Source organism: Uloborus diversus, chromosome 3, assembly GCF_026930045.1.
Source record: "Uloborus diversus isolate 005 chromosome 3, Udiv.v.3.1, whole genome shotgun sequence".
Classification (NCBI taxonomy): domain Eukaryota; kingdom Metazoa; phylum Arthropoda; class Arachnida; order Araneae; family Uloboridae; genus Uloborus; species Uloborus diversus.
Window position 1 is genome coordinate 155,352,539 of NC_072733.1, and position 27,000 is coordinate 155,379,538.

At 33.9% G+C, this 27,000-nt stretch overlaps 1 protein-coding gene across 1 annotated transcript in view; it reads left to right on the forward strand.

Moving 5' to 3' along the window:
* The first annotated feature begins 525 nt into the window (after positions 1-525).
* LOC129219006 (sorting nexin-19-like) overlaps positions 526-27,000 on the forward strand; it is a 67,235-nt gene continuing 40,760 nt past the window's right edge. Inside the window, exons 1-2 of the mRNA XM_054853326.1 lie at positions 526-531; positions 671-1,009. Of these exons, the coding sequence (XP_054709301.1) occupies positions 526-531; positions 671-1,009 (345 nt within the window). The remainder of the gene's footprint in view (positions 532-670; positions 1,010-27,000) is intronic.

A 27,000-nucleotide genomic window follows, 5' to 3' on the forward strand; every position in this document is an offset into this window, starting at 1 on the left:
CTAGAAAAATCGAGGAGTAGCAGACACGTCCGGTTTCGAGTGAAACACCTTGCAGTCGCAAAAAAGTGATCGCAATAAAAATATATAACAATTTCCATCGGATTAAATATCAGCTTATTATTTTCTTTTCTTCATTTTTTACCTCCTGTTAAGTGCACAAACCTTTCATTAACTTTATTATTTTATGCATCTGTTGACAAACAGATGTTATGTCGTCGTCTACAGAAGTGAACTGAAAAGAGCCACTATATTATCATGTTCAGAACAACAAAACCCATCATGGATTTAAAGTTTCGTTTTATCGGAAGTGGAGATTGAGAACTTTTGAATGATAATATGGATTTAACATAATCGTATGAATTATTCCTTGTTATTTGAGTTACAGAATTGAGTTTTAATGTTTCGTTGGATATGACATTTCAAAAGATCGTGCGATGTGATGTTTGCAGAGTTGATATTTGTTGCCTTGGCAATTTTGGGGCTCATTGTAATAGATAATTTTAGTACACCTTTAGCGGTAGTAATATGTGGGTTAGCTGTATATTGTTATCTGTATTGTTTTTCTTTTAGTCTGAACAAGCATCTAATTTTTTCTCTTGTAATTTCGAAAATATGGGGCTGTCTTGCATATGCTTATCACATCGTGAAAAAAACTTGTTGTTTTATTAAGGAATTGGTCTTTACAAAATCATCCGATGCAACAACTGAAGAGTCTAGTTTCTATTGCTGCGGAGAGACAGCAAAACTAGAGCAAGAAATAAATGTAATGGTTTTAAATATTTCTCAGTGCTACATTCATGTTTGGTATGATAAAATTAGTGACAGTGAGGAATTTGTATTATATTTAAACGGTTGCATGAGAGAAACTTTAATAAATCTATGTAAGGGTGTTTCTAAAATAGATCGAAAAAAATTTTCATTTGTAATAATGCAATTATATCTTCATTTTCTTACTCACATTGTGGATGCCAAGCAGAAATCTGGAAAATTCAAATTGGAGAATTTTCAAGTAAGTTCTATTTTGAAATTTTTTTTTGGGTCTCATAAAGTAGTTTTTCCCATTTGATGAGGTAATAGCAGATAAATATGAGATACCGTATCCCAAACGCATTCACCTCTTCCCATTGCACCCAAATAACTTTTCAAGACAAAGACATTGAAGTATAGGAGGAGATGAGGTGGGTTTGACCACGGAACACATTGGACAGGTCTCAATTATTTTAATACTATTAATGTTTTAATTTTAATTTATGACTGACAAATAGCACCTATTGTCCTTAGATGAAATCACGTGGTACAGTTATGTTGAATAAGTTTTATTCCCGAAAGTTTATTTCAGTAGGGGCTAAGTTTTTTTTCAGGAAACTGCAGCTTTATTTTTTTTTATGAGTTTCATCAAGAGTGCAGAAAAAAAAATTGAACTCCTTTATTAAAGTATGTTTGTTTTGTTTACAATCATTTGCAGTTTCTTTTTATTTTTTGCCAGAAAGAAAAAAAATAGGACATCATTTTTTCAAACCAAGAACTTGGATTACATTGGTTCACCTACTTGTGGGGCACGTTGGTTCCGACCAACCTACCCCAAGTGATAAAAAAACTTTTTTTTCTCTTCTAAGTGTTTGTATATTATACTTTCATTTCATATTATACATGTTTTGGAAATAATAATGATAAAAATTTAGGGGGAAAAGCAAAGGAATATTTCATAATTATTTAACAAAATTATACTAAGTAATTTTACCAAAAGGTTTATTTCATATCTGCACTTTTTTCGCAATTTTTATTTTCAAATATTCTTCTAAGTTTTGGCAGACAGCTGTTTTCAAAGAATAAAGTAGATAATAATACATGTAATAATAACGTTATTGATTTTTTTACATATTAATGAACAGAACAATCAGAGGGCTATGCATAATACAAATTAAAACCCAAGCTATGAGTCTATTTGTAATATTTAAAACATTAATGCCCAGAAACGTTTCGAAGAATGGAAATGTTAAAAATCCAAATATTTTATCTTGAGAAATGTTATCCCACTAGATAAAAAACAAACAACTAAAACTGAATTAGTTACTCATATTAATCAAACTAAGAACACAAATAAATAAGTTGCTGATTATAAATAGAAAATATATTTATCAAAATAAATTATATCAAAATTAAATGTCGATCTGGACTCATCCAATGATTCTTTTCAAGAGTTTTTGGTTTTACTTTTACCAACTTAGTACCAGCTTTCATATATGTTATGAACAAAGATGTTATTCTTTTGTATCAAATATTTGTAAGTTTTAAGGAGAAGCCCACAAATACCCAAGAACATCGAAAATCGCTCAGAATTGAGTTTTTATAGCTCTAATTTCGAAAAATCACTGGCCCTAATATTACAAAATATGGCCTTACAAATTTTGTTCTAAGACTTGAGTTTAAGAAAATATTCGTGCAAGAGTCCCCATGCCGCCTTTCTTTAATAGTATCACAAGCAATAGGGTTTTTAAACAACACTTACAAAAAAAAATGTGGAATAGCCCTTGAATGTAAAGCATTGCTTAAATTTTTTGAACCATAATTTTGAACAATTTTCCTGGGAAATGCTCCAGATTCTCCTATCCATTAAATCTTCAAAGTTTATCTAAAGCTGCGTTTTTGAAACTTCAAATTCGAAAGCTTGCAGGGGGAGAAGGAATTGATTTCAATCTATTAAAAAAAATATAATCGATCCAAAACAGTCGCTGAACCTCCCTTACCCTAACGTCAATAAATAGGGTCTATAATCGCGATTTCATGGCTAAAATTGCGTTTCTGAAATTAAAAGTTTCAAAATTTTGACCGGACACCTTTTAACCTTTTTTTCCTATCCAATCAAAAAAAAAAAAATCGTTTTTTTTTTCAATTTGCCCCTTAAAACTTTTTTTTCATTAAGTCACTGCACGCAGGTGTAGAATTCAAGCAAATTTGGTGAGAACTAGGCAAAGGATTCTAAACAATTATTATTCTCTGAAATTGTATCTGCTTCAATGATACAAAAGAAACTAATATTTTGGAGACTTAGAGAGAGGAATATTTTCATGCCTGGGAAAAAATAGAGAATCATTGCAATAATTTCTATTTTGTGTGCCTATGACTGTGTATCTATGATACACAAAATGAGGGGTGCCTTGCGGCGCCCCTCATTTCATGTGAATGTCGTTGGGTTCCGTCAAAATGAGGGGCGTCTCGCGGCGCCCTGGAGCGATTGCTCTGCTCGACCCCCCTTGGGACGGCCCTGTCTCAAAACAACGTTTTTTCAACTGGTGTGCCAATCATTCTGAAAATTTGTGAATATTCTTGATTCAATTATATTCTATATGAACCAAACTCTTTGATGTTATTATTAATAAAAATATTTTTTTAATGCTAGAAGTGGGAAAAAAATGGTAGAAAAACATAACATTGTAATAAAACACCTCAAAAACGTGCAGTTTTCAACTTCGTTGATCACAATTAGGTTCATATTCTAAGGAAATTTATTTTAAGGGGCTCAGATATTTTCCCCATGGCTTAGCAGGATATTTTCAACTTGGAAACCAATTTCAGTACAAATTAGAGTTCTTAAAATTTGACATTTTTCATAACTTATTCATTTATGGCTGGAAAAGAAATATTTTTACATTTTTGCAAAGAAAAAAGTGCTAAAAGCAAGAAAGTTCTAATTTCTAGTGGGAGGGGAGTTGAGCTCCCACTTGCCCCCCTATATGGACACCTATGAATTAGACATTGCAGATGACTCTAGAAATGTGTGTTGTGTCGCTCAAAATTGTCATATATCGATATGTAACCGGTTAGCGGTAACCGTAACTGTTATCTTTGTGCCTAAAAGTTTGAGTTTGGGTTCTGTTCGAGATGTATATAGTTGTGTGTTCGTGATGTGAATAATGTATAATAAAAGTATTGTGCGGTATTAAATTATGCCTCGCCTCTGCTATGTGTAAATACACACATGCCCACTCCATCTCAAAGGATAAATACATCACAGCTGGCGACGAAATGATTTGCGAACCCGTGAAGTAATGAAATTCTTCAGCGGAACTCTCGTGAAGTGTTTCGACAGAATCTAATGGATTAGGATAAAGCTCGATGCAGCCAAGGTCAAGGTAAAAGTTTTGTAATCAAATTTTCTAGTAATATTTTATCATGGACGCTCTGGTTCAAGCTTTAATTGAACAAAACAAACTTTTAATGGACAGATTGGCAGTAACGCCAGAAACGAAACCAAATGAAGGTTCAAAAGTTTTTGTTCATTTTGAAAAGTTTGAAGAACGTCAGGAAAACTTCGATTCATTTCTTGAACGCTTTAATGTATATTTAAAGGTTCAAAATGTTCCTGAAGACAAACGTGAGTTAGGTTTTATTTGAAATTTATCCCCGAAAATGTATAATTTGCTCAAGAACCTGCTAGCTCCTGATAATCCTTCAGATAAAGATTTTGATTGCTTGAAAATTACTTTAAAAGAGCATTTAAATCCGAAACCACTAATTATATCCAGTAGACATGTGTTCTTAAATCGCAAGCAGCGGGAAGGGGAAATGGTTAGTGACTATCTGGCTGAGTTAAGGTCTCTTTCAGGCCCGTGTTGCTATGGGGAAGCCATGCTCAATGTAATGCTAAGAGATGTGTTTTTTAGTGGGTTGCGGGATAAAGCTATTCTTAATAGAATTTTTGAGGAAGATGATACGAATTTAGAAGGAACGCTGAAAATTGCTTTGGCTATGGAAAAAGCTCCCAAAGGTGCATCTGAGCTTTTAGATAAAACAGTAAATGTCCATCAGATGGGAGAAGGGAAAATTGAGAGGCCAGGTGAAAAAAATAAATATAAACAAAAAAGTAAACCGAAAGGTGCATTCAAGGCTAAGAATAAATCGTGTTCACGTTGCCCTGGAACAAATCATGATCGTAACAATTGTAAATTTATAACTAGTCAGTGTCATTTCTGTCAGAAGGTTGGACACATAGAGAGAGCTTGTTATGCAAAACAAAATTCTAGAGAATGTAAACAAAGACAAGTTAGTGTCGAACTTGATTCCGAAAATGGAAACCAAAACTCGGTTCCATTACATAGCATTATTACGGAGGAGGGGAAAAGACCTCCAATAATGCTGACAGTTACAGTTGAGGGCAGCCCTATAGTGATGGAGTTAGATACTGGCGGAGCATTTTCTGTGATGAATATAAAGAAGTTTAGGGAAATTTCTAAGAAACCTTTGCAAAAGACTTTGGGTCATTCCATGTCAAGTGATCCAAAATTTTGGAAATTTTTTCCCTCACCCTTTTGTATTTCTTTGAAATTTGGCTCATCGATTGTACCCTTCAAGGTAATCAAAAGTCCAAATTTTTAGATTTTTATCTCTATTATTTTTTTATTTATGACACTTTGATTTTTCGAAAAACCCTGTTTTTTTCATGGATGCTTGAACATAAAATGGGTGATAACTCAGCACCAAATATAGATAAAAAGATTTGGTAAAAAGCATTTTAAAGTACATTTAGTGACTGTTTAATAAGATATGCAACATGACTAATTTCAGAAAAAATTTAATTTTTAAAAATTGAATTTTAAATTTGAATTTCTCAGAAAAGGTATAATGAATTTTTTTTAAAAAAATCTCAAAAATTTGTGTATATTTTATGTTTATTTGTGCAAAGTTTCAAGTTGGGATCTCAATGGGATCATATTTTTATGAATTTTTAAATAAAATTTGACTTATGAAATAATGACATTTTTTAGATTCTAGCTAGTTAAATATGAGGTTTTCTTACTAGGAATGGTCTAGTAAGTAGTAATTGATCTTGACTATGCTTGAAATGAGCTGACATGAATTTGTAGATTGGTAAGCCCCCCCCCCCCCCTCCCCGCCACCACTTTTAATCTTTTTACTTCCTTTTACAAAAAAGGAAGTATTGTATTCGCGAAAAAATTTTCACTCAAAAATCGCCCTTAATTTCCATTTTACTCACCCCCAAATGAATGTTGAGTTTTTTTTTCGATTCGACCACATGCGGAAAAGTGCCTAAGAATGTATAGACACGCGAAATATCCATTTTGACCATCACCGAGGTAATTACAACGACTTTTCTCGTGACGTCTGTATGTATGTGCGTATGTGCGTATGTATCTCGCATAACTCAAAAATGGTATGTCCTAGAAAGTTGAAATTTGGTACATAGACTCGTAGTGGGGTCTAGTTGTGCACCTCCTATTTTGGTTGCATTCGGGTGTTTCTAAAGGGGTCTTTTGCACCTTTTTGGGGGGAAATCATTGTTAATTTCGATGCAAACTCAAGTGGTGTTATAATTTGGCGGTCACTTGGCGATATATCGCCAGTCTTTTGGTTGCCAAGTTTTGTCGCCAACTTGGCGAAAAATTTGGCGATTTTTTTTTTTTTTTTAAATCTGCTTTCAATGTGGCCATTGCTAGTGATATTTAAAGAGTTAGAGAGAGAATCCCATTAAAATTGCAATAATAGGGAAATAGCATTAAATTGGTGTAAAAGGAAGTCATGTGATGCACACATCAGCTCGTTTTTTTTTTTTTTCAAAAATTTTCAAAATGTAAAAAAATAAATAAATAAACCAAAGTGAATAGTAAACTTATTAAAAGTTGGTAAATGTTCTTTTTTAAAGCAAGAAAAAGCTCCCCCCCCCCTTAGACCACTTTTATTTATTTATTTATTTATTTTCAAAACTATTTTCAAAATGTAAAAAATAAATAAATGAATAAAATAAAACAGAATGAACGGAAAACATATTAAAAGCTGGTAAATGTTCTTTTTTAAAGCAGGACGAAATACATTACCCCCCCCACCCACACATACAATTAACACTATACTAGTATAACGCCTCACCTGATGCTTTTTCTTTTTTTTTCAGACCAAGTGTTTCTTTTTCAATCCAATTTTCTCAAAGTGTACTTGATTAATTCATTATCCGATAATGAAAGTTATGATTCATTTTATCCCCTACCCCTGCACCAACTTTCAATTTTGGAGGGAGGAAAGAAATAGTTTGCCCCAAGATCACAGCAAAGTAGGAGTGTTTCTCCCCATGTTGTTCCATTCTTTTCACACTAAACTAAAAATAAATCTAAGTATCAGATCATATGTCTGTCCGCATAAAACTAACTGTCTTTCTACAATATTTGGAGTGCAGCTGTTTTTTTCTTTTCTTTAATGCTAGTTTTCTTTTTAATTTCAGTTGTAAAGGAGAGCAATGCAGCGAGATCTATTTATACATATATTAAAAGCAGTTATAGATCAAACAAATTTTACTAGTTTGAGCATAACCTTCCATGTTGTTAAGCTTCATTCCAGATTGACCCCTCCCCCTCCACCCTACCGTCACACTTTCCGGAAGAAGAAAAAAAACTGCAAATGAGTAGTTCAATTTGTTTGTTAAAGTTTTTCTGACTTTTAGTTTTTATGCCCCCCCTCCCATTTATAAGCCTTAGTCACTACTGATGTTTAGCAGTGTGCGTCCCAGTTCATTATGATTATAACTCTTACGTGCCAGCCTTTTTTTTTTTAAATACAGTTTTGGAAAAAAAAAAATGGTTTTGTGGCGGAGGGGGGGGGGGGAGGGTTACTAATCTACAAATTCATGTCAGCTCATTTCAAGCATAGTCATGATCAATTACTACTTACTAGACCATCCCCAGTAAGAGAAGCCCATATTTAACTAGCTAGAATCTGAAAAATGTCATTATTTCATAAGTCAAATTTTATTTAAAAATTCATAAAAATATGAACCCATTGAGATCCCAACTTGAAACTTTGCAAAAATAAAGATAAAATACACACAAATTTTTGAGATTTAAAAAAAAAATTCATAATACCTTTTCTGAGAAATTCAAATTTAAAATTTAAATTTCAATTTTTAAAAATTAAATTTCTTCTGAAATTAGTCATGTTGCATATCCCATTAAACAGCCACTAATGTACTTTAAAATGCTTTTTACCAAATCTTTCTATCTATATTTGATACTGAGTTATCGCCCATTTTATGTTCAAGCATCCATTAAAAAAAGGGTTTTTTTCGAAAAATCAAAGTGTCATAAATAAAAAAATAATAGCGATAAAAATCTAAAAATTTGAACTTTTGATTACCTCAAAGGGTAAAATCGATAAGCCAAATTTCAAAAAAATACAAAGAGGTGAGGGAAAAAACTTTGGATCACTTGACATGGAATGACCCAAATTGGTTTTCACTACATATAATGGGGGGAAAGTTGTACCAATGGGAGTAGTAAATGTAAATGTTGAATATAACAACCAAAAATTGAAATTAAATTTATACATTGTTAGGGAAGACTTAGACACCATTTTAGGTAGGGAATGGATTTTCAAAATCAAAATAAATTGGAATTCAATTAAATCAATTCATGCACATGGGAAATATGATCTGAGTAAACTACTTAATGAGTTTAAAGAATTTTTACACCAAAATTTTGCCGATCAAGGCCTGTTCCGTTCGCCTTAAAAGATCGTGTTGAACAAGAAATCAACTGATTAGAAAGGGAGGGAATTATAGAAAAGGTGGAAACATCTGAATGGGCAACGACAGTAGTACCAGTCGTAAAATCAGATGGATCAATACGTCTGTGTGCAGACTACTCGATAACCCTTAATCCTAGTATAATGGTACAATAACACCCTTTACCAAGGTTGGAGGAGATATTTTCTTGTCTAAATGGGGGAAAAAAATTGTCGAAATTAGATTTTAAACACATTTATTTACAATTAAAGGTTTACGAAAATAGTCAAAAACTCCTAACAATTAACGCAACAAAAGAGTTGTACAAATGCAAAAGGCTTATGTATGGGCTAAACGGGGCTCCAGTATGTTGACGGTCTGTTCCAGGGAATGGCAGGGGTTAAAGTGTTTATGGACGATGTTCGTATAACAGGACCTACTCAAGATGCACATTTTGAGGCACTGCAAACTTTTTTTCAAAAATGCAAAGAGCATGGATTAAGACTAAATTTGAGGAAAAGTAAATTTTTTGAGGAAGAGATTTATTTTTTGGGTCACAAGATTGACTCCAAGGGTTTGCATAAAACAGATGAAAAAGTCTGTGCAATAGCGAGTGCCCCTAAACCAAAAAATGTGCAAGAAGTTCAAAGTTTTCTGGGGTTAGTACAATTTTATGGGAAATTTTTTCCAAATTTAGCCGCCATTGCTAATCCGTTGAATAATTTAATGAAAAAAGAAACAAAATTCGTCTGATCGAAGGACTGTGAACAGTCATTTCATAACATTAAAAATGTGATTTGTTCCCCACAAATTCTGGTGCACTATAACCCTGCACTCCAAGTAACATTGGCAACCGACGCGAGTCCAGTAGGGTTAGGCGCGGTGCTATCCCACAAAATGTCCGACGGAACAGAAAGACCTATAGCTTTTGCATCAGGAACTCTTAACAACGCAGAGAAAAAATATTCACGAATTGATAAGGAAGCCCTTGTAATTGTGTGGGCAGTTAAGAGATTCTACCTATACCTAAAGAGAAGAAGATTCATCCTTATAACAGATCACAAGCCATTAGTTGCAATTTTTGAATCGAAGAAAGGTCTACCAATTTTGGCAGCAGCACGACCTTCTTCACTATGCTTTGACTCTTCAATCCAGGGGCGTAGCTAAGGGGGGGGGGTTGGGGGACAACCCCCCCCCCCCCGAAACGTTAGTCTCAAAAAAAAAAAAAAAGAGAATAAGAAGAGGGAAGAGAAAGAAAAAAAGAAGAAAGAGAAAAAAATCACTATGACTTTTTTCTGTGTAACAAAGGTTAAAAATTCACTTCGCTCCCCCCCCCCCCCAATGCCATTGAAAATCTGCTCCATGAGTGACCCTCAAGTATAAAGACGCCTCCCTCTGCTGCGACAATTTTTTGATAATTGAGTGAAATTTGACACTTCGCTTTAGAAATGAGATTGTTTGTTAAATCCACGTAAAGGCACCCTTTCTTTGTCATAGATTCTGCAAATTGTTAAATATGTTTAATTTTATGAGCAGCGTAGTGAGAATAATGCATACAGTCGAATCTGTATATTTCGAATTTCACATTAAAAAAAATCGAGATAATGAGGTTTTGAATTACAGAGGCTTTAAGAAACTTTTTATAGAAATTCAGGGGTCTGGCCAGAGGATATTTGGGTCCGTTAACGGACCCTTCACAAAAATCCGATCAACCAAAACGAACCTTTCACAAAATCCCGATCAAACAAAACGGACCCTTCACAAAATTCCGATCAAACAAAACGGACCCTTCACAAAACTCTGATAAACAAGATTGGATCTGTCACAAATTGTTTATTGAAAGAGCAAATCTGAAAGTAAAATAACACATATTTCTGTGTATAAACCAATAATTTTTGGAACCTTTTTTTAAGTCAAATTAGAGGAATCAGATTATACAAAATCAGCTAATTTTGAAAAAAAAAAAAAAAGATAAATAATTGCTACTGCCAAATAAATATAATGGTTGTTTGTTTTATCACAGCTAATTAGCAGCGGTGTTGTAAACTTTTCCGAAAAGGCATTGGTAAGCACTTTTCTCCGCTCATGATTTAATAAACAATAATAATATATATCTGCGAAATGAACTTAGAACTGCAAAGGAATAGTAAGGATGAGGAAAAAATATGATTGCTTCAGATAGGGTTACCAATTTCAAAATTATCACCACTTAGCGTCTGGCGTTGAACCTTTATAATAACTTGATTAGAAAATATTCTCGTCATTTTGCCAGCTTGTTAATATTTGCGTTTTTACGGTGCAGTGCGATGTTTAATTGTTATTTTGGGAGAAAATTATATGGGTTTTGATTTTTAGATGCTAACACACAAGGATGATTAACTTTAAATAAACTCTTTTAATTATCGTTTTTTTTTTCTTTAGATGTCTACATTTTGAAAAATGCAATCTTTTAACATCCGATATGAGAATCATATTTTGTTCTTTTTTCAAGCTAACTTCGCTTTCTTAGGATTCAAATAAATGAAAAGTCTCTTTATTTCTGTTAGAACTCTCATTTCAAGTTTTTAAAGCAAAATTCCATTTTCTGTTATGAGTCAAAAATGAAAATGCTGAATAGATGGTTTATTTTATTTTATTTTTTGGGTCAACTGTGTCCACAGATATTAATGGAATGTTTATCATAGGACTCTAAAATGCAATTTTAAAATAATTTTATCAAAAACATTTCTTTTACAAGCCGTTTTTATACTTTTGATGCCTTCATTTTGAGAATTGCGATCTCTTTGCATCCGCTATGGGAATCCGATTTTACGAAATTTTGATGATTATTACGCTTTGTTAAGAGGTAAACAATTGAAATATCTTTTTATTTTTGTTAAAATCACGGAATTTATAAGTTTTAAACGAAATTCTGTGCGTTTTAAGAGTGTCTTGGGTCAAAAAGTTGAATGCTGAACCCTATTCTGAATTTTATTTTATTTATTTATATTTTTGTTACAATTATTTTAAGTACTGTACAGAAATATATCTAGTATAATTTAACATAATGTAGAATGGTAGATAAATATTGATACTTGAAAGAGCAATGCCCCCCCCCCCCAAATATCAGAAAAAAATCCAGAATGATTTTCTCGACGTAGAAGAGGAAAACACTCAACTTTAAGTTTAATTGATGCCGTTTGTGCCATCTCTAAATTCTAAAATTTTGTTTTGACAAAAAAATTTTTTTTTTAAAATTATTTACAAAATTTCATTTTTCACAAAATTATTTGATTTTCACAAAAAACGGACCCTGTGAAAAATCCTGGACAGACCCCTGAAATTTGAAATATGATGGTAAAAATTTGAAATTGATACTAAAGACAATATGGGCTCTTGATTTAAAATTCCTCTTTATTAGTTTTGTTAGGTATTTATTCTATTATTACATTATTAAGTGCTTTTATTGCGAGTTTAAGGAATCATTTTGACAGTAAAAGAAACTTTAAGCATATCTTTTTTCAAGAAAAGTCTTTTATTGCTTTTTGGTCCTTGATTTTTTTTTTTTTTTTGGATTCATTATTTATCCTCGACGTTAGCAATTGCAGCAAATCTAACTTGGCCAGTAGTCTACGATTTTCCTTTTTTCATCACTTGAAGAAAAACTTATACTTTCTTTTCACTCCTATCATTTCGGTTTTCTAAGGAATCACAATTTTAAGAAAGAGAGCAACCAAAGAACAGTACTAATCCAGATAACAGAGCGAAATGGCTTTTAACTTGAATGACCTTTAACCATGAACTTTAATGTTCATCTTAACATGCCAAACCTGTGAATTTCACCCCCTTAACTCTTCTTCCAAGAAAGTGCGCGAAACGACTGTCCTTTGGTTAATCTTCCTGGAAAAGCCTATTCGTGGAATGCATTTACTGCCTCCTCAGGTCTTGAAGACAATTCCTCTGTTTCTGAGTTGAAGAAAATGTTTTTGTTTGCTGCTTTGAAGATCATTGGGCTTTGAATCCGAAAATGATAGCATAACTGGAATTCGAGACGATAGAGGTTTTTGTTGGTCTGGTCTCGTATGTGTCATAGGTCATAGTCAAAACTACCTTTGCTAACCAGAGTATCCATTGCAATCACATTGATTCTTCAGTCAGTATTTACTGCATATTCTTTTGGAAACATACAGTCTGTTTAAAGTAGTACATTCTAAGTGAAAGTTGTTGCATAATGAAACGAACAAGACCGATAACAAGCTTTTTTTCAACTCAAAGAAAAAAATTAAAATGGCGAAAAGGATTGCTCTAAAAAGAGAAAGTTAACGTCGTCTGAAGAAAACGAAGTACAGTCTGCAAAGCAGCGTTAGTCCCATCGGACCCTTCTGAAGGTAATTTTATTTTAATTCAAAAGAAAAACTGCATAGCATTACATGGATAAAATGTTTAAAAACGAGATGAATCTAGATTATTTCTATTAGCTTGGTTCGGATTAAAAAGTCGAAAATAAAAAAGACTTCTGTTTATAATACCCGAAAAATTGCTGTTGCTAGTCTGACCACCGATGAGATTGAAAGTCAAACATCCAGTTTACAGGCGGAAATGGAAGTATCTATTAGCTTTCAGGGATGCCAGCTTTTGTAGATGTGTGTTAGCCTCTAAATTAAGCAGTCACACTGAAATGAACGGAACAAGGTCATCAGATATTTGATTTCCCCCTGATTTGGATAGACTGGTTTTGACAAGACGTTGCTAGAAAATTTCACTTTAAATTAAATGGAAGGAAAAGAAAAAAAAAGTTAAACTTTCCATAACATTAAAAAAATAAAAAATTCTTTGCTTTTGTTTGGTTTGATACAAGTATGGGAATTGGGGCACCCCATTCCAAAGTATGTAAGATTCACCTCCCTCTTATTTTTTTTCACCGTTCATTTCAGTTTAAGTTTTTATCAACCGTTCATTTCAGTGTGACTGCTTAATTTAGAGGCTAACACACATCTACAAAAGCTGGCATCCCTGAAAGCTAATAGATACTTTCATTTCCGCCTGTAAACTGGATGTTTGACTTTCAATCTCATCGGTGATCAGACTAGCAACAGCAATTTTCGGGTATTATAAACAGAAGTCTTTTTTATTTTCGACTTTTTTAATCCGAACCAAGCTAATAGAAATAATCTAGATTCATCTCGTTTTTAAACATTTTATCCATGTAATGCTATGCAGTTTTTCTTTTGAATTAAAATAAAATTACCTTCAGAAGGGTCCGATGGGACTAACGCTGCTTTGCAGACTGTACTTCGTTTTCTTCAGACGACGTTAACTTTCTCTTTTTAGAGCAATCCTTTTCGCCATTTTAATTTTTTTCTTTGAGTTGAAAAAAGCTTGTTATCGGTCTTGTTCGTTTCATTATGCAACAACTTTCACTTAGAATGTACTACTTTAAACAGACTGTATGTTTCCAAAAGAATACGCAGTAAATACTGACTGAAGAATCAATGTGATTGCAATGGATACTCTGGTTAGCAAAGGTAGTTTTGACTATGACCTATGACACATACGAGACCAGACCAACAAAAACCTCTATCGTCTCGAATTCCAGTTATGCTATCATTTTCGGATTCAAAGCCCAATGATCTTCAAAGCAGCAAACAAAAACATTTTCTTCAACTCAGAAACAGAGGAATTGTCTTCAAGACCTGAGGAGGCAGTAAATGCATTCCACGAATAGGCTTTCCAGGAAGATTAACCAAAGGACAGTCGTTTCGCGTACTTTCTTGGAAGAAGAGTTAAGGGGTGAAATTCACAGGTTTGGCATGTTAAGATGAACATTAAAGTTCATGGTTAAAGGTCATTCAAGTTAAAAGCCATTTCGCTCTGTTATCTGGATTAGTACTGTTCTTTGGTTGCTCTCTTTCTTAAAATTGTGATTCCTTAGAAAACCGAAATGATAGGAGTGAAAAGAAAGTATAAGTTTTTCTTCAAGTGATGAAAAAAGGAAAATCGTAGACTACTGGCCAAGTTAGATTTGCTGCAATTGCTAACGTCGAGGATAAATAATGAATCCAAAAAAAAAAAAAAAAAAAAAAAATCAAGGATCAAAAAGCAATAAAAGACTTTTCTTGAAAAAGATATGCTTAAAGTTTCTTTTACTGTCAAAATGATTCCTTAAACTCGCAATAAAGCACTTAATAATGTAATAATAGAATAAATACCTAACAAAACTAATAAAGAGGAATTTTAATCAAGAGCCCATATTGTCTTTAGTATCAATTTCAAATTTTTACCATCATATTTCAAATTTCAGGGGTCTGTCCAGGATTTTTCACAGGGTCCGTTTTTTGTGAAAAATCAAATAATTTTGTGAAAAATGAAATTTTGTAAATAATTTAAAAAAAAATTTTTTTTTGTCAAAACAAAATTTTAGAATTTAGAGATGGCACAAACGGCATCAATTAAACTTAAAGTTGAGTGTTTTCCTCTTCTACGTCGAGAAAATCATTCTGGATTTTTTTCTGATATTTTGGGGGGGGGGGGGCATTGCTCTTTCAAGTATCAATATTTATCTACCATTCTACATTATGTTAAATTATACTAGATATATTTCTGTACAGTACTTAAAATAATTGTAACAAAAATATAAATAAATAAAATAAAATTCAGAATAGGGTTCAGCATTCAACTTTTTGACCCAAGACACTCTTAAAACGCACAGAATTTCGTTTAAAACTTATAAATTCCGTGATTTTAACAAAAATAAAAAGATATTTCAATTGTTTACCTCTTAACAAAGCGTAATAATCATCAAAATTTCGTAAAATCGGATTCCCATAGCGGATGCAAAGAGATCGCAATTCTCAAAATGAAGGCATCAAAAGTATAAAAACGGCTTGTAAAAGAAATGTTTTTGATAAAATTATTTTAAAATTGCATTTTAGAGTCCTATGATAAACATTCCATTAATATCTGTGGACACAGTTGACCCAAAAAATAAAATAAAATAAACCATCTATTCAGCATTTTCATTTTTGACTCATAACAGAAAATGGAATTTTGCTTTAAAAACTTGAAATGAGAGTTCTAACAGAAATAAAGAGACTTTTCATTTATTTGAATCCTAAGAAAGCGAAGTTAGCTTGAAAAAAGAACAAAATATGATTCTCATATCGGATGTTAAAAGATTGCATTTTTCAAAATGTAGACATCTAAAGAAAAAAAAACGATAATTAAAAGAGTTTATTTAAAGTTAATCATCCTTGTGTGTTAGCATCTAAAAATCAAAACCCATATAATTTTCTCCCAAAATAACAATTAAACATCGCACTGCACCGTAAAAACGCAAATATTAACAAGCTGGCAAAATGACGAGAATATTTTCTAATCAAGTTATTATAAAGGTTCAACGCCAGACGCTAAGTGGTGATAATTTTGAAATTGGTAACCCTATCTGAAGCAATCATATTTTTTCCTCATCTTTACTATTCCTTTGCAGTTCTAAGTTCATTTCGCAGATATATATTATTATTGTTTATTAAATCATGAGCGGAGAAAAGTGCTTACCAATGCCTTTTCGGAAAAGTTTACAACACCGCTGCTAATTAGCTGTGATAAAACAAACAACCATTATATTTATTTGGCAGTAGCAATTATTTATCTTTTTTTTTTTTTTTTCAAAATTAGCCGATTTTGTATAATCTGATTCCTCTAATTTGACTTAAAAAAAGGTTCCAAAAATTATCGGTTTATACACAGAAATATGTGTTATTTTACTTTCAGATTTGCTCTTTCAATAAACAATTTGTGACAGATCCAATCTTGTTTATCAGAGTTTTGTGAAGGGTCCGTTTTGTTTGATCGGAATTTTGTGAAGGGTCCGTTTTGTTTGATCGGGATTTTGTGAAAGGTTCGTTTTGGTTGATCGGATTTTTGTGAAGGGTCCGTTAACGGACCCAAATATCCTCTGGCCAGACCCCTGAATTTCTATAAAAAGTTTCTTAAAGCCTCTGTAATTCAAAACCTCATTATCTCGATTTTTTTTTAATGTGAAATTCGAAATATACAGATTCGACTGTATGCATTATTCTCACTACGCCGCTCATAAAATTAAACATATTTAACAATTTGCAGAATCTATGACAAAGAAAGGCTGCCTATACGTGGATTTAACAATCTCATTTCTAAAGCAAAGTGACAAATTTCACTCAATTATCAAAATATTGTCGCAGCAGAGGGAGGCGTCTTTATACTTGAGGGTCACTCATGGAGCAGATTTTCAATGGCATTGCGGGGGGGGGGGGGGGGGGAGCGAAGTGAATTTTTGACCTTTGTTACACAGAAAAAAGTCATAGTGATTTTTTTATCTTTCTTTTTTTCTTTCTCTTCCCTCTTCTTTTTCTCTTTTTTTTTTTTGAGACTAACATTTCGGAGGTGTTTTGTCCCCAACCCCCCCCCCCCCCTTAGCTACGCCCCTGCCTCTGCTTCAATCCCTCCAATTTGACATCATCTACCGTAACACCAAAGACCATGGGAATGCCGATTTTCTCTCAAGGTTACCGACTCAGTCAGAAGAACTGGAAGTCCGAGATGATGTTACGCTCTTCCAACTGCAACAGATTGAGACACTCCCAGTCACTGCCAGAGAATTAGCCAAAGGAACAGAGGAAGATGAAGAAAACAGACCACTGTTGCAGGCACTTCGAAGTGGAGAAGGTCTAAAGGGGAGGGAAGTGGAATACAGTCTCCAAGATGACTGCATCATGTACGGATCTAGAGTCATGGTTCCAAAACAATTTCTTCGCCGGGTGCTACAGGAGTTACACGAAGGGCTCTTAGGGATTGTAAAGATGAAAGCGATAGCAAGATCGTTCGTGTTTTGGAAGAACATAGACAAGGATATAGAAGAAGCAGTAAAGAATTGTTTCCACTGCGCGCAAATTAAAACAGATCCCCAAAAAGCCAAAGTCCTCCATTGGGAGTACCCAAGCAAACCTTGGGAGAGGCTTAATGTTGATTTTGCTGGACCATTGTTCAGATATATGTACCTGATCATCATGGATGCGCATTTTAAATGGCTGGAAGCATATCCAATGAAGAATACAACAACATTTAAGACGATCGATTGTCTTAGGGACTGCTTCGCAAGGTTTGGACTTTCACTGATGATAGTTAGTGACAACGGGCCACAGTTCAAGTCCGATGAATTTAAGATCTTTCTGAGCCGAAACGGGATTAAGCACAGACCTTCAACTCCATTCAAACCTTCCAGCAATGGTCAAGTTGAAAGGTATGTGTTTACTGTCAAGCAATCTCTTCGCTCCATGAAGGAGTACCCCGGTACCATCCAGCAAAAGCTCAGCACCTTCCTGATGCAGTATAGGAAGGCTCCGAACATGACCACCCTCCACAGCCCTGCAATGCTGCTGATGAAGCGTGAGATCCAGACATGTATCGACCTGGTCAAACCGGATCTGCATGCCAGGGTTCAAGACAGGATTAGGAAGGATAACTTTCAGTTCTCGGATCGTGTCTTTCGCATACGGGACAACGTGGCAGTGCGCAACTACCGTCACGGTGATAAAAGGTGGAAGTTCGGGAAAGTTGTCAGTAAAGACGGACAACTCCACTGTACCATCAACGTAAATGTGCAACTGTGGCGGCGCCACGTTGACCAAATGAGGGACAGTGGGAATCTGCAGAACCAGGAATGAGAACGAATCGGCAAGGCTCCAAATCTTGCTTCCAGGGCCCACTGTTCTACTGCGACAACAGCAGCGGATGCTACTACAAATGGGAGTTCAGCAGAGCCACCAGCTGAACCAGTCGTCTTACCGGCCAACACCAACCAGGCGGAACCAGCGACGGATGACAACACCACCGCAACCAGTCCTGTGTCGTCAACAGCAGATCCGCCTCCTCTGCGCAGATCCACTAGATCTAGAAAAGCTCCACAGAGACTGGATTTGTAAAGGGGAATGGATGTCATATATCGATATGTAACCGGTTAGCGGTAACGGTAACTGTTATCTTTGTGCGTAAAAGTTTGAGTTGGGGTTCTGTTCGAGATGTATATAGTTGTGTGTTCGTGATGTGAATAATGTATAATAAAAGTATTGTGCCATATTAAATTATGCCTTGCCTCTGCTATGTGTAAATACACACATGCCCACTCCATCTCAAAGAAAAAATACATCACAAAAATAGATTTGCTTATCTCTTATAATACGCACACCTTTGCTGCCATGGACATGTCTCCTCCCATTTATAACTTGAGTCTTATGCATAAGAAGTTTTGTTTAAGCAAGTGGGAACCTGGAATTTAGGAAAAATTACTACTTTAGTAAAGTCATGGGCACTTGGAACTGCTTACCGGAAGAGGCGCATTTCCAAGATGAGCAAGGGCGTGGATAGCTATTAGAGGGCTATTGATCTTCATTGGGGACTAGTAAAGAATAAACTGACTAGGAACAGCCTAGCTGGGTCCAGAACCTGTTGCTGGTCATCACATTTGTATTTATGAGTAATTCTATTAGGACAAAGTAAATTCAATCTATAGTGCAATCATGAGAAAAGCACTACAAGAGATGTACTTTCTTCATTGTTGTGTTGCATGTGTACACACGACAATGAAGAAAGCCATTCATGCAATGAATGCTGCAATGAATCTTTGCTTTGAAAATTCATTGTGGTTTTCTGGTTCCTCTTAATTTTATTGTTTTACCTCAATATAAAAAGATACCTTTCCGAAGAAAGAAACAGATAGTATTCTAACTACATTGAAATTCCATGTTAAAATGGAATGACTCTTTACTTTCAATCAAGTACCTGTTGAATGTTGGCAACTAAAAAGCAACTCTTGTGCAACTCTATTTGATGTATGCTCTAAGGTTATAACTGATCATTTTGCTTCTCAATCGGGCTGTACAAAGTACCCAGTAAGACTGCTTTCCCATAAATATGGACAAAAATGTGCCCTTATGCACTTTGACACCATTAAAATGATCATGTCTGCACAAATACTGGCATGTAGTAACTATCCTCAGATAAATGAAATACTGCAGGCAAGTTAAAAAATTGTACCGAAAATTTGTAAAAAATGGAATGGAAGCTGAATCATTATCCAAATCTTACAAATTCTTTAGTAAATTGCGTTTCTGAAATTTAAAGTTTCAAAATTTTGACCGGACACCTTTTAACCAATTTTCAAATTTTAAAAAATTTGGAAAAATTTCAAAAACAAAATATAAAGGGGAGATTAGTTTTGTAATATTTTTCAACACACTTGAATTGAAATCAAAGGAATGGTTGAAACTCCAGTAATGTTGAGCTTTGTGAGATTAGTTTCTGTTTTTATGTTTAACTTTTATTGGAAATAAAATCAAATTTCCAAAAACCAGAATCGAAAAAAATTAAACCACCTGGACAATTATTCAAAAAACCTTTAAATGAAACAAAAAATAAATTACTTTTAAATAAAAAAAAAAAACGCCTTCAAAAAATACCCAGGAACTAAAAAGCAAAAAATAACTGATATTACACTTAGATTCTATTTCCTACCAAACATATAAATGAAATTTATTTTACAATTCCAGTACAAAAATCAACTAAACTAAACACCGAATTATAAAATAAACACTGATATAAATAACTATACGATGAATTATTTTAAATACCTACCAAATTATATACGATCTCTGAATTTTTAATAACCTTTTGAAGTCGGGGCCTCCTATAAACAACTATATAACGTAACTGACATCCCACAGAATCCTGAATTAAACACTAATTTAACTATACGCGAAATTAGTCTTTAAAACTAAACCTACTCAGTTACGTTAGGTAGTAGTTTATAGGAAGCCCCGACTTCAAAAGGTTATTAAAAATAAATTACTTTTAAATAAAAAAAACTGCCTTCAAAAAACACAAAGGAACTAAAAAGCAAAAAATAACCTATTACACTTACATCCTATTTTCTACCCACACCTAGAAATGAAATTTATTTTACAATTCCAGTACAAAAATCAATTAAACTAATCACCTAATTATAAAATAAATACTGATTTTAATTACTATAAGATGAATTATTTTAAATACCTAACTAATTATATACAATCTCTTAATTTTTAATAACCTTTTGAAGTCGGGTTGCCTCCTATAAACTACTACCTAACCTAACTGACAACCCACTGATCCTGAATTAAACACTAATTTAACTGAACACGAAATTAGTCTTTAAAACTAAACCTGCTTAAATACATTAGGTAGTAGTTTATAGGAGGCCCCAACTTCAAAAGGTTATTAAAAATTAAGAGATCGTATATAATTAGTTAGGTATTTAAAATGATTCATCGTATAGTAATTAAAATCAGTATTTATTTTATAATTGGGTGATTAGTTTAATTGATTTTTGTATTGGAATTGTAAAATAAATTTCATTTCTGGGTGTGGATGGAAAATAGTTTGTAAGTGTAATAGGTTATTTTTTGCTTTTTAGTTCCTTTGTGTTTTTTGAAGGCGTTTTTTTTAAATTTAAAAGTAATTAATTTTTTTTCTTTTCAGTGGTGTAAATATAAAATAAGTTGGTAGGATAGAGTATGTGGTACATGACGCTGAGGCCTTTCTTTCGCACAAGTGGAGTACGAAAACGTCAAACACATGAGTCTGAAAACAACTAAGATGAGCACGATAGAGAAACAAATAGACCACAGTGTCTCAGAGACTTCCGACGACTGTGAAGAAAGGCTTTTTCAAATGCCCAACTATGTACAAAAAATGTTGTCTTCATAATTAGTTCGACTTTATCAAAGTTTGCTTTCCGAAAGCAAATGCACGAGTCACTAAAAAAACAACAGAAATTGCTTTAAGTTAAAAATTGTAAAGTTGTGAATTATATTTCACAACAATATGTATCACACAACCCTCGATACAGCTGTCATAGATTTAGGAAAAAATAGAACTTTGCAAAAGGACGAATATACATAGCTCTCAGCATTGACAAGACTTGAAGTAATAGCTCGATCTGATTTAGAACCCTTTAAACTTTTAACTAAACCTCATGATGAACGAGCATTAGCAGAAATACAACAATTGATAGATCTCATTTCTAATGAAAAATATAGACTGGATTCAGTATTTAGTTAGAACCATTTAAATGTTTACGGTCTCCCAAGCAACAAATAAACTGTAAATTGCAAGTTGTAAAATTATAAATTGTAACATGGTAAATTGTAAAATTGTAATTTATGTTTCACAAGAATGTTCAAGTTTACATGTCATGTGACTCGTGATAAAAGTCGCATGGTTCTTCAAATGCCCCCATTATAGATGAAGGGAAAACATTCCATTGGAATGAATTTTACGTTTGCTGCAGAGAATCCTTGATTCGAAATGTTCATTATGATTACTCTTAATAATAATGTTTTTTAATACTTTCTTTAACTATGGGTAAAGAAAACACATACCTTTGTTTTATGGCATTTTTTTTACAATTGGTTCTATATTTAATCGTTTGTGAGGGAAATTACATGAAATTTATTGTTTTTTTACCCATAAAATTTCTCTCTAAACAACAAATAGGGTAAATCAAAGATTTGTAACCTTAGAGTAAAGTTAGGCCACCCCCTATCCATTAACAAAAAAAAAAAAACATAAAAACCGGTTCATTGAGACAATATACAAAGTTAATGAAATACAAATCGCTTTAAATCTGAGTATAATATTTGAAGAGTTCCCTCAATTTCATCAAACCTGAACTTGATTACCATTAGACCGCCAAGGAACTATACCGTTTCAAACATAAAAAAAAAGAAAAATAAATTCCTAATCGGTACAGGCAGGGGTATGCGCAGAAATTTTGAGGCCAGTCACAATTGACTTTTCCGGGCCCCTCTCCATATTGTTTTCACTCCTATAGTTCACCCCAATTTTTAAAAATATTGGACCCCCTTCATTCTCAGGTCCAGGTCAACAGGTGTTCTTTCTCAGCCCCCCCCCCCTGTGCACGCCCCTGGGTAAAGGCGTCTTCGAGTATTTATAGAGCATTGTACAAAGAAAAAACTAATCTGACGAGTTCAGAACCTCCTCCTTTTTTTGAAGCCTGCTAATTAGAATAACTCTAATTTCAAATTAAACTGGCAGTATAAACCTTTGTTTTATGGCCTTTGTTTATCAATGGGTTTTATATTTAATCGTTTGTGAGGGAAATTGCAAGAAATTTATTGTTTTACCTTTAACTTTTCCCTAAAGAACAAATAGGGTAAATCAAAGATTTGGAACCTAAGTTAGACCACCCCTAAACAAAACCACCACTAAACAAAAAAAAAAAAAGCATAAAAACTGGTTCACTAAGTGAGACGGTATACAAAGTTAATAAAGTACAAATCGATTGAAATGTGAGTATGATATTTGAAGAGTTCCCTCAATTTCATCAAACCTGAACTTGATTAACATTAGACCGCCGAGGAACTATGCTGTTTCAAACAAAAAAAACTTTTCTTCATCAGTACAGGCAGGGGTGTGCACAGAAGTTTTGGAGTCCATCACAAATGACTTTTCCGGGCCCCTCTCCATATTGTTTATCCCTATATTTCACCGTTAGTTTCAAAAATATTGAGCCCCCTCCAGGCTCGGGCCCGGGCCAACAGGTGTCCCTCCCCACTCCCTGTGCGCGCCTCTGGGTACAGGTGTCTTCGAGTATTTATGGAACATTGTACAAAGAAAAAACAAATCCGACGAGTTCAGAACCTCCTCCTTTTTTTAAAGCCTGCTAATTTATATAGCCCTAATTTCAAATTGAACTGGCGGCATCATGAAATAGTAAATCTAGAATATGGGTCAAACTTCAGAAATCATACACAGTTATAATGTATATTATTAAAGAATATAAATTAAATCGTGGGGCAGGGGTGTTCTGTATTCGATTCCTCCTCAATTGAACGCTAATTATATTTAAAAATTAGAATATTAAATAAAGAACTTTATATTTTAGTGCCTAAATAAAGTTATTTATTAGTAAATAAAATATTAAGGTAATTGAGTCAACTATTAAAGTAGCAAATTATATATAATTTGCTGCTTTGCTACGCAGTAATAAATACATTAGTAACACCTATAATAAAAAATTACCATGCGGCGCAGTGTTGAGAAAATTAATCATCCATGTGCTGCGAGAATTAAATATCATTCAAGAGAAAGCCAAAACCTTAGGTGTGAAAATACACCGATCACAGCAACATCATGTGACCATGACGTATGAAATTTAAAGTTTCTTGGATTTCTCCGGGACCCCTTATCAGATCCAGACTAAATTACAATGGGACCATCTGGGAAGTATACCCTTCTAAACAAAAAAAAATATTTTTTTTTTAAATTGGTCCAGTAGTTTTGGAATAATTCGAAAACACACATAAAAAGCCGCAATACGAAATCATAACCTCCTTTTTTGAAGTCGGTTAATAAATAAATAAATGCTAATGTAATATTAAGACATTATAACTAGTGAATTAAAAAGTTAATTAAAAATAATAATAAATATACAGAGGATTAAATAGGCAGGGCAATCAATAACATTAAAGGAGAATCTAGCCACTAAAGACCTTCTTAGCTAAATCATGTAACACCCCCCCCCCTTCCCAAAAAAAAGGAGACCAAAATGAAAAAAAAAAAGCTTTTTGCCTCTGAGTGTTTCACAATGACCAACTATTCTATTTGCAGCTTTAAATGAAACATTTCCCATCAGCTATTACAAATGGGAACTAATTTTAATAAAATATTTTTTTTTACGTGAAACCCTTCATAAACTTAATGTAATTATTGATATATTTGCTGCACACACTCATCATATATATTATTGGGGAGCAGATGGATAGGTAGATACAGAAATATTCATTTAATTATCTTTAGTCGTAAAAATTGATCTAACTTTCAAATTTTTTGCTTGATCATGATGTAACTATCTAAGATGCTAATACAGTCGAACCCCAATTTAACGAATTCATCAAGACCGAAACTTTTATTTGTTAAATCGGGATTATTCGTAATATCGGGGTGATAAAAATTTTTTTAAAAAAATGAACTTACCTTATATAAAACCCTAATGAGCAACTGCCCGAAAATATCCATAATTAGAAAGTTTACACTTTTTATTCAGCATTCCACGACTTATTACCAGGGCCGATCCTAGCAGGTGTGCAGAGTGTGCACCGCACAAGGGGCGGCCGCAGGCCGCATCATATAGTTCTTTTAATCAAGCAAAATTCCTCAAGAATTTCTCAAAAGATAAAATAAGTCAAATAAATGTGCTGAATTTTAAATGTTCATTTATCAAAGTAAGTGCCGATTTCCCGACAACATAGCATAGTTTAAGAAAAATAGATTGTTAGGGAACATTGTGTTGGTTCATTGTCCATTAATATCTACTCTTTACACACATACTTCATTTGGTCGCAAAATTTATGACAGAACCGGTAATCAGGCCCAAACCTAATACTGTTGTGGTCACTATCTCCAATGTGTTCCCCTACACATAACCCCTGAACGGAGCCTTCCATGTCGCAGAAAACTAGATCCAAAATCGCGTCCTGTCGAGTACCCTGAGTTACAATTTGATCTAAGAAACAGTCACCAATTACTTTCAAAAATTCCTCTTCTCTGCTATTATTATGGTAAAAATTATTCCAATCAATTCCTGGAAAATTAAAATCTCCCATTATGATGACTGACCCCTTGCTAGAAATGTCACTAATAATACTAAACATCTGTTCGTCTTGACCCTGGCTTAAGTTGGGTGGCCTATAAATGTTCCCTAAACGTAGTTTTTTGCCCTTATTACTAATCAACTCCAGCCAAATCATATCAATCTCATTAGGTTTATCATTAATTACCAATTCATTGCAAATTAAAGTGTCTCTGACATAAAATAAAACCCCACCCCCTCTTTTACCTACTCTGTCTTGTCTAAACAAATTATACTCAGCAATAGATAATAAATCATCATCACTTTCGGTAGCTCATGTCTCGGTAACTCCAATAATATCCAACCTCTCGTCAATAATTATGCTTTTCAATACTTCCATCTTGTTCCTAATACTACGGGCATTTGTATAAAAAACCTTAAGTAAGCCCATCTTACTTTTATTTAATGCTGCACGATTATTTGAATCCCAACTGTTAAAATCTTTTCTCTTATTAGCCACCCTATTTCCGTTTCTACTAAAATCCCAATAGTTAGTACCCTTTCGAATTCTGCTCCTTAAACCATGCCCCCCATTCCAAATTAGTTTTTTGATTCTGAAGCCTCTAAAACCAAACCACTAACCATTTTGACCCCTGTAGAGCTCAGATGCAGGCCATCCCTAGCAATCCAATCTCGTTTACATTTACTCCACACATCAATAAACCTGATACTACGCTTATCGCAAATTTCCTTGAGTACCAGGTTCATACACCTAGCCCGTTGGTTTAACCAACTCCTATGCACTCCATACCTGGGAAGCAAACCAACCACTTGGACATTTGCCGAACAGTTGGTTGCTTTGTCCAACAGGGAATCCCATTCCTTTGTAAACTCATCGTTGTTACTATGGCCTACATCATTAGTTCCCACCCACAAAGTAACTACATCCTCTTTATTAAAACATAGCCTGAAAATGTTGACTTTAAAATCCAAGATGTGTTTTCAGAGGACAGTCCTTCTTAATGTCATCAAAAATTGCTTAAGGACATTTTTCGTATTTCTTTTTCAGAATTTTTGCGATGGAGGGCCCCGAAATCCATTCCCAAACATTACTACCAAAGATAGTCTCAATTAGTGTCTTTAGAGAAGCCCCTAATCCCACCACCTCAGTTTGAAATTGACTTGAGTTTCCAAAAACTGATCGGGAGGGCACATTGAACCCCCCCCCCCCCCGCTCTTTGTCCCATCGTTATCAAACAATGCCTTAAATACTATTTTGGGACTTCAATTTCTAAAAAATTCTGGAGGAGAACTGCCTAGCTTATGTAGTTTTTTCGGCGCTAGGGCATATACCCATCAATCGTCGAAGTGAGGTGGACAAAAGTCTATAGTTGTGCTTTTCAGATATTAATATCGAAAAATATCCGAAAGATCCGCCGAAGCTTCCCAGTTTTGTTAACGTCACCAAAGATAGCATAAAATTGCGCTTTTAGATATATCCGCTTGGGAGCCCCAAAACCCTTCCTTCCCAAACATAGCCAAAAATGGATTTTAGTTCCGAAAAATATTTTGGTTCGGAATATTTTCGCATTTCCCCAATTGTTTTCAAATACAGTAAAAAATGGGTTTTTGAAACAATAGTGTCGAGAAATTACCGGAGGAAAGCTGCCAGATCCCCTACCGTCACCAAAGACAGCCTAAATTTGTGTTTTAAACTTCAATTTCGAAAACTTTCAATTGGAGATGATTGAATCTCCCTCCATCTAGCAACGTCAACAAAGATAACACAAAACTGCTTATTTAAAATTTCAGTTTCGGAAAATTTTCGGGAAGAGTGCCGATATTTCCTAAG